Here is a 9,033-nt window from a genome sequence, read left to right on the forward strand (position 1 = left end):
TACCTTATCCCTCCCTTATTCATATACCTAAGGGAGGGTATTTTACAGATCTGCCACTCCCCTTAATTCTTGGATTTTGTTGATGGTGGGCCCTTAAATGGTCCGAACCAAGGTTTTTGAACCCCCAATTCCAGCAGTTAGTATCAGAGTTGGAACTCATTCCAATTCCATACCCTGTTGCCCAATAGTGAGGTCCTCCAGCAGCTTGACTCCTATAAGGAGGAAGCAAGGTACGATATTGCCAAACTCATAGACCATGTTGATACCCTTAACACAATTTTTAATTCCCTCTGGACTATGATGGCATCCTTGCAAGCTTATATGACCGATTGGTATCTTAGATAAAGGAAAGAGTCCCATTCAATCTATGGATTCTTTCAATTCCATCCCAATGGGCCTGTTTCATGTTGTACCACTATCTCCGCCTTATGGGGTTGGCCGACCTTTTGATGCTCGTTATAGGACTGGAAGAGGAGCCAAGTTGGATGTCTTCGATTTATGCATAGATAATAATCTGGAGTAGTACTTGTATTGGATTCAGCAGCATTAGGTTTTGAAAGGAGGTATCATAAATTTGTTTTCAAGCCAAGTTTTCGTGGAGCACACCATGGGCAAGGAAGGAAATAGTTGGGTGGAAAATTTTGTTATTGAGAAAATGAATCAAACGTCTTATTGAATATCTTCGACTACAACAATTTGCAAGAAAATCAATTTTTTTGATAATGAAGGAGAGCAGAATATCAGATTGAGGCCTCGATCATCTGGAATTTGGTAAGAAATCATGGCTAGTGGGTTAATCAGTGCAGGGAATAGAATATGTTCAACCCTGTTGAATTTGTGCCATCCTGGAGCACATTCTAATACACACTCAATTTGTAGTTACATGAAATACTACATTTGAAAACAGGACCAATGGTGAAACAGATTTAAATATTTGAAAATAAAATGACAGACTTGGGTGCTGCAGGTTCTTTTCATTGATGGCTGCATATTGTGAATGGATTGAAATTCTCTAGTGTCATATCTTATAGTTTAAAGCAGTTGTAGTGTGGATGTATATGGATCTCCGATGGTGCCCAAAATGGAATGAAATTGTCAGTGTCTTTGATGGTTTTATTTATTATTATTATTATTATTATTATTATTGTTGTTGTTGTTGTTGTTGTTGTTGTTGGGGTCAGTGGACTCGTGATGGTTCAGGTTAAGCTGGGGCCATCTTGAACAGATGTAAATAAATTTCTTTGCAGCAACTTAATACTTGGCTCATGGTTCCTAATTCTTTAGAATTCTTCCGAGGATCTTTTATTGATTTGATCTCATAACCACTGGCACGGTCCACTTCCTTTCTTGTCTAATTAGTCTCATTATATATTGGAAAATTCTATTTTATGGATCAATTCCTCCATACATTGTTGATGCAATGCCTATTTTCTCCATTTTAGGTGTTTCTAGGAAGGCTTTTAAGTGGCAACATTCTACTTACATGCTTAGATTCAATTCCATCCCAATGGGCCTGTTCATGTTGTACCACCACCTCCACGTTATGGGGTTGGCCGACCTTTTGATGATGCTCCTTATGGGGCTTGGAGAGGAGCCAAGTTGGATGTCCTCGATTTCTATGTAGATAATAATCTGGAGTAGTACTTGGATTGGATTCATAGTAGAAATATTTTATTTGTTGAAGACATGATGAAGGGTAAGTCTCAAGTCTGTTGGATCAAGTACTAGCAATAGAATTAAGACATCGGACTTGAAGCATAGCTTGGTAAACAGTTGGGTTGAGATGCAAGATGCCATGAACCCACGAGTTTTGCTTGCCGACTATAGGCAACACATGCATCTCTTGTTTGGTCAGTTGATGCAGGAACACATGACCATTGAGGAATATTTGGCAAAATTTTACTAATTTAGTCACTTGATCTGATTTTGAGTGGGACAATGAGGTTTTGGTGGCATGGTTAGTACCCTCGGATTAGTGTTGCATTGGCTTCTACTCTATTGCCTACGATAGAGGACTTTGTGCAAGTAGCCTATTAGGTAGAGAACAGTCTGAGGAGGCCTTATAATCGGAGGAGCTTCCTCCATTTTCTCTAAAGGTGATAGTACAAGCAAGAAGCCTCCTCCACTAGAGAAGTCTTTAATCAAACCACAAGATAGAGGTTCCTCTATGGCATCATCACGACCTAACCACCCTTACTCCTTAGTGGTTGTGTTTTTGACAAACCTTTTGTGATGGTAAAGGTTGTGATTTGGTGCTTCAAGTGCATGTCTCTGCTTAGTGTCCCAACCATGTGGTTGCCTATATTGACAGGAATTCTTTCATGTCTCTTGCTTTAGAAGAGTAACAATATCCCGAGATAGTTTATTTAGAGGCAGAGCGTGAGCCTGGTGAAGGCCTTAGTGATAATAGTGATGGGGAACAACACACTTGCTATGTTCTTTGTTCACTTTTGGCCACTTGAGGTTACCGAGGAAGAAGATTTGCACCATAGCAGTATTTTCTAGATCCAAGTGAAATGCAACGATCAACCATGTAGCGTGGTGATTGATGGTGGCAGTTGCACTATTGTCATCTTTGAAGACACTAAGCTTGGGTTGAAGACGGAGTGAAATCCCAATCTATACAAAGTTGCACGGGATAACAGCACCAATCTTAAAATTACTGATAGGTGTTTGCTCCTACTTTATTGGTGGGTTCATCAAATACGGTGCAGTGTGATGTCTTATGTCTAAAGGTGTGTCACATTGTGAACCCACACGGTGCAGTGTGATGTCTTACGTCTGAAGGTGTGTCACATTCTTCTTGGGTAACCGTGGCTATTCGATAAGAATGTACAACATTGTGGGTATGTGAATACTACTCTTTCAAGCACAGTGGCAAAGAAATAAAGATTCTTCCTGCCAAGGAACCGAAATTAAGCTCTAAGAAGGTAGCTTGTTCATTTCTCCTCCAGTGAATTGAGTTAGATGACATCCTTGGTTCTCATGTGAATTCGATAGAGTCAAGTTCTTTTTAGAGGGGGAGATATGAGGCAGCGATATTATCTTGGTTGGGCCGGCATGACCTACTTTGGGAACCCAAACCCAAACGGAACTGGCCCGACTGGGTTTTTGGTCTAATAAGGGCTGGTAGTGACTTATTTAGTCATTTGAGGTTAATAATATAATTTTTAACATTTCATTGAGAGAGTTATGTAGGAGATTTTCTTTTGAGTTTTTAATTGTTGGTTTCCTAGTTTGTTTTAGTTTGCTAGTTGCAAACTAGGTTTGTTTTAGTTTGCTAGTTGGAACTAGTTTCTGTTTTGTGTTGAGAATCCTTATACATACTACATACCCAACGATGGAATTAGAATGGAATGAAATTGCTATGCTCCTCAGCTGACCTTCCTTTTTGGGGATGAGAGTGTGGAACCCCGTTTTGGCGAAGAAGGGTTTCGCCACTTGAGCCATGAATCATTTTTTTAATCAACTCAAGTTCGTTCGCTCTTACTATATGATGTAACTTGCTTTTGCATTTGCTTTCTTCTTTGATTCCCCTCTGTCTTTTGAATCAGGTCCAGTCAAAAAACATTCACTTTCGGATTGGACGGGGATGAAGTAGTCGACCACCAATGGCTACGAATTCGTTCGTCCTATGATATGGATGTGAAGAACGCAAACTCCACCTTTTAAAATAGAGAGCTTCTATTTGAGTCAGAATTCTTAGTGCCTGAATGAAGAGTTGGCTGCTGCTTACTGTGAGGGTCGAAGCTTGGTTTGGCCATGGTTTCTTCTTCTCGATCTCTTCCCATATTAGTTGCAGTCTTCCTTCCCCTTCCTTTTATTTTTCTCTTTGATTCTTATGATTATGATTATTCTGTACTTTGTCTTCTCACTTATATTTTCTTTTCCTTTTATTTACTGGACTTCACCACATGGTACCCCTGTTCTAGCAGTACCATCAGTTTCCTATATTACTTTGATCTCTTTCATCCCTCTTCCTGTCTCTCTAGGATAATGGTGCAAGTATCTTGGACCTAAACAACTTAAAAGCCAGAGCCTGCTGAAACTAACCCTGCTGTGAGATCCCAATCGAAGACTGAATCTGATCTATGACTTACCGCATTACATATTTTAAGCTTCGAAATCTCTCTTTACTTGCTGATTGGGGTGGCCTTTGGTTGCATTCAAGAGATGATTGAGGTGGGAAGTTTTCCCTGAAATCTCACATTGATCGGATTTTTCTTGGGTGAGTTCTTTCATTCGAAACCAGCATTGGTTTCTGATGGTTCTCGGTCGAGAGGTTGCCAAACTCTCCCATGTATTATCTAAGGCCATCTTATTGTAATTTACATAAATTCCCCCCCTCTTATTCCTAACCCTACTTCTACCCTTATTTTACATTAATGCCAAGACTGCGGCTTAACCTTTGATCTCTAATTCCTACTTTATCCCTTCCTTGTTCATATACCTAAGTGCCCCCTCTAATATTATGTTTATTTACAAATATGCCACTGCTGTTTAATGCTTGGATTTTGTTGATTGGGTGGGCCTAGAACTTATCCAAACCAGTCCCATCAAGAAGTCAACTCAAGTAAGCTCTTCCCAAGTATAAAAAAAGATAAGCTAAAAGTGTTAAGACACTTGTTCTTGTTAATATATCTGTAGGTTCTGGAAATGCTAAATTGTAAATTTATAACTGACTGTTGGGGAAGGATGCAATATTTATATGGTAGGGGGGGCTAGGTTAGAATGAAACAGAGAGAGATAGAAAGAAAGGGGAAGAGGGAGTGGGAGAGAGAAAGCATTCATCCTGGTTGTAGAAAACCTCATTTAAGTACTGTTTTTATAGTTTTTGGTTGGAATTTTCTTAATTGTGAGAAAAAAAAATTCTCATTTTCTTGCAGGCTTTTCTTTTGGAGAAGTTTGTACCCTAAGTTCTAAAAGCAAAGTCCTCTGTTGCCATTTCTCATCTGATGGGAAGTTAGTAGCTAGTGCTGGGCATTCTAAGAAGGTGGTTTATCTCATCCAGTTTTGCTTTTTTATGGTGCCTTCAGTCTTCACTTACTTCACAAATGATTTATTTTTTGCATAGGCTGACTGCTCATTCCATTGGCAGGTGATAGTTTGGAATTTAGATGCCGTTGATTTCAAGTGTTCTTCCGAGGACCACTCCCTTCTGATTACAGATGTTCGATTTAGACGAAGTTCAAGTATCTTGGCAACGTCGTCTTATGATAGAACTGTACAGATTTGGGATACAAATGATGTAATTATCTTCATTTCCCTCATTCACATTGTTGCATTTTCTATGTGGTTTATAAGTTTTTCATTTTTAATGCAATGGTCATTGAATTGTTCCTTGCATTCCTGATGTTCTAACTCTTTTTTGTTAGTGAAATTTTATTATCTTCTACCAAGAGTGACCTGTGTCATTTATGCCCAAAACTTCTAAAGCTGTTATTTCATTCTAACATCTCTTTCGGTTTATGGCATGAATTGTGATTTTGGACCAATGATGCTTACACTACATGAATGTTTTACTATTATTAATTTATAATTATTTTAAATTTTGTTAGGTGCCTATTTATGTTTTCCTATTAAGCACTCTTCTGCCTATCATTTCAGCTGTAATACAGCAGATGCATGTAGTTTTTTATGCTTAAATCCTCTGAGTGCCATTTTACAGTGTTGTGCTTCTTGACAGTTGCTGTTATAAATAACATCCACAAGAAACTGAATGAAACTTCTTTGATGGGATGTTGTACCGAAATATAAGGAGGGGAAGGGGGGAAACCTTACATGGGACCGTCCTTGTCTAGCATCAAGATTCAATGACTAGACTATCATAATGAAGCACAAGGTGTAAAACAATATACTGATATAAGAATATTGGAAGAAAGGATCTCCCTTTATCTTTATCTTTTTTATTACTTTCCCTCTATATTTCAAGATAACAATGTGCTATATGAAGTAATTGTAATACAAATTTACTCTCTTATCTATACTCTAGTTTATAAATAATGGTCCAGTGCCTTTGGAAAGTGAACTTATAATAAGACGTTTCTGGGATCTGGGGAGAGCAAGAAGGCTTATCTGATGAATTAGGAGACGGATCCATAGAGGTCTTGGTATGGGAGGTTAAAGGCTTGCTTGCCTCATGGTTGTGTATGTTCTCAGTTGAGCTTGGACCAAGAGGTCTGATGTGGGAGAGGATCCTCTTCTCGTGCCCATTTCTACGATGGATTTAGGGCTCTGGATTTAATTGGATGGTTTTGATCCAAGTTAACTTGGCAATCTCCTTCAGAACGTGGTTGTAACAGGCCTGGGAAACCCCTATGGTGCCCAAACTTGGCTGATCCCTACCAATACTCAGCTGAGTTGACCTGATCAAAACCTGAATCTGATCTTTATACCCTTGATTCCTACCCATGTTTTGCTTATGCCTTCAAAAGTCCTGAAAAAGCATATACAGTGGTAGGCGTGTAAATACGTGACAACTGGTGTTAATAGCCTACCCCTATATATTTCATTTCATCAGCAGGAAAAAGGCATTAGCTGAGGATCCTCTTACCTCTGATGTGGTATGTCCAAGTCCTATATGGGTTTCACCAAATGATATGCATTCCTACTTAGTAGATGGGGTTCATTATAGTTTCCTTGGGAGGGGTTATTTTCTGTTTCCTTCCCTTCACCTTATTTACAATGACACAGGAGGATGAGGGGGGTGTTAAGATGGATATTAGAAAGATTGTTCTGTGTCATGGGTCCATTCCTCATTTACCTTATCTACACTTAGTATTCAATAAAAAGGACATCTCTGTCTAATCCTTTGTCATCTTATCACATTCCACTGTCTATTAGCACTTGATTTCAGGATTATACAGAAATCTGTAGTGTTAGTGACCTATGAAGATTTTCTCTTTTGCACCTACATCGAGATGCATGTTTGATTTTCTATGCATGCCAAAAATGAATGATGGTACTTTCTCGAAATAGTTGTCTAGAATTTTCTGTTTCCACTCAATGGCAGCACCTTGTATAAGAAGATGAGTCACAGGAAAGTTGAAACTTGCTTATTTACAAGTGTCAAAGACAGTACCCTGGGAGGTGTTTCGTTTCTAAGTTGGATGGGCAGTTAGTAGCCAAATATTGTTTCATTGTCCAGCTGCATGCGTAGCCCTCCTCCTGATGAAAGATAAAGCATCTGGGCATGGAGAAGTCCTTCATGATCAGAAAAGCCATCAGTTCATCTAGTTCTAAAGACCCCAAGTGGTGCTGACTGAAGTACTATCCACGCTGCTGCCGCCGCCGCCTTTGGCTTCAGCTGTTCCCTCGGCCGTGCTGTAAAAATCTGTTTCAGCTCCAATGAAGCATCTCTTCAATGATTTTAAGTGAATACTTGCCTCCATATGCTTCTTTCACACATAGCATGTGCTTCCTTTTTTAGGGGTTGTACAGATTCTATCACACAATACTGGGAGGTGACATGCTACAACTCAATCACCTTTTTCTTGTTCCTTGTTTTGGTTCTCATATTTTAATGGGAATGCCAGAACTCAATTTTGATGGTTTAACTTTTTGGGACTGAGAGCCTTGCTGAGTGGGCAGTATTTTCAAGATGGTGAGAGAACAACCCTAGATGCATTGTTGGGGGCTGTGGGTGAGAGAATCTTCTTGTATGCTTCATGAGGGTCTTGGCCTCCACTGTGAATGCCTGGTTCCACTTTCCCAGAAAAAGCTGCAAATGCATCAGGGTTTGGTTAGAATTTTTTTTTCTTTGCATCAGGTTTTGATCTACTTTTACAGATATTCTTAACTGATGAAACGATCAAACAATTTGGAAGCTCTTGGTTCCATCCTCTGGATGTCTGTCTATGTTTCTATGTGCTTCTGTTTGTATGTGTGTTTTACTTTCTTTTAGTCTCTTCTTGTCGTCTGCTTACTTTCATGTTGTTGAGGTCATATGTTGATGTGTTTTCTATGAATGATTCTTCAGCTCAGCCATTCATTATGCAAGCTTATTGGACATAGTGAACAAGTGATGTCATTGGATTTCCACCCTAAAAAAATGGACCTTCTTTGCTCATGTGATGGCAACAATGAGATCTGGCTCTGGAATGTGAATCGCCATGAATGCACATGCAAATTCAAGGTCAGCTTCAATAGTTCACATCTGTTGCTTAATTATCAGAATGGTTCTTGTGTGGAACACCTGAAATTTTGTTTTCTTTTGTCTTTATTTTGAAATGCCAAGAAATTCATTACATCAGTGTAGGACCCTTCAGCACTTTGAGAACATGAATAAGTTGCTGATATATTTCCCAGTGTCACCTTGCTATTCCATGTTGTACAAAATAGATAATTTTTGGTTAACTGTTTCATTTGGCATAAGGTTTTCTTTCTTTCCCAGCCCTGAGCGTGGGTGGGTTGGTTGAATCTATACCTAAGGCTAAAATCAAATGATGGTGGGCTAGCACTTGCTATGTTCCGTTTGAAGATTTCCTACATTTCTGGAAATTTACTTCTGAGTTCTTATCTAAGATTCTCAGAATTTGACGTAGATATTTTAAAGGTGCATATGGCTTCATTCGCTGAAATCAAAGAAATGGATATTGGTACGTGTATACATCCAATATGCCGGTACCAATGTTCTTTTACCTTTGTTAAGCTTTCCTTATATCTTGCCAAACTCAACGAATGAAGCATTTACGTAATTTGTGTTTAAAATTTGAATACCAAATATGCACTCTTCTAGATGGAAGAAATAGGAGAATTGAAAGTAGTTCAGAAAATAATAACTAGTATTGTTTGTGATGAAAAATTATACTACTATTTTGTGTCTGGTGTCAGTAATGGTACCATATCTCATCAATAGGTTACACCTAGCATGTTGAAATTTCTGGGCACTGTACCGTTCTATTTAGCCTTTGATCAATTCCATAACATAAAAATTGGATCTAGTTAGCATAAAATTCTACTAATGGTGACGATGACCCTGTCTCTGATGTTTCATCCACATTTATTTCTCTCCACCCCTAAACCCCACACCCA

At 38.9% G+C, this 9,033-nt stretch overlaps 1 protein-coding gene across 6 annotated transcripts in view; it reads left to right on the forward strand.

Moving 5' to 3' along the window:
* The window catches only part of LOC122094120 (transcriptional corepressor LEUNIG-like), a 29,388-nt gene that overhangs the window by 18,649 nt on the left and 1,706 nt on the right, over positions 1-9,033 (forward strand). For all 6 annotated transcript variants that reach the window (XM_042664808.1, XM_042664804.1, XM_042664807.1 and 3 more), the window contains 3 exons: positions 4,887-4,993; positions 5,099-5,248; positions 7,979-8,134. In XM_042664808.1, coding sequence (XP_042520742.1) covers positions 4,887-4,993; positions 5,099-5,248; positions 7,979-8,134 — 413 coding nt within the window. The remainder of the gene's footprint in view (positions 1-4,886; positions 4,994-5,098; positions 5,249-7,978; positions 8,135-9,033) is intronic.

The sequence above is a fragment of the Macadamia integrifolia genome, chromosome 11, assembly GCF_013358625.1.
Source record: "Macadamia integrifolia cultivar HAES 741 chromosome 11, SCU_Mint_v3, whole genome shotgun sequence".
Classification (NCBI taxonomy): domain Eukaryota; kingdom Viridiplantae; phylum Streptophyta; class Magnoliopsida; order Proteales; family Proteaceae; genus Macadamia; species Macadamia integrifolia.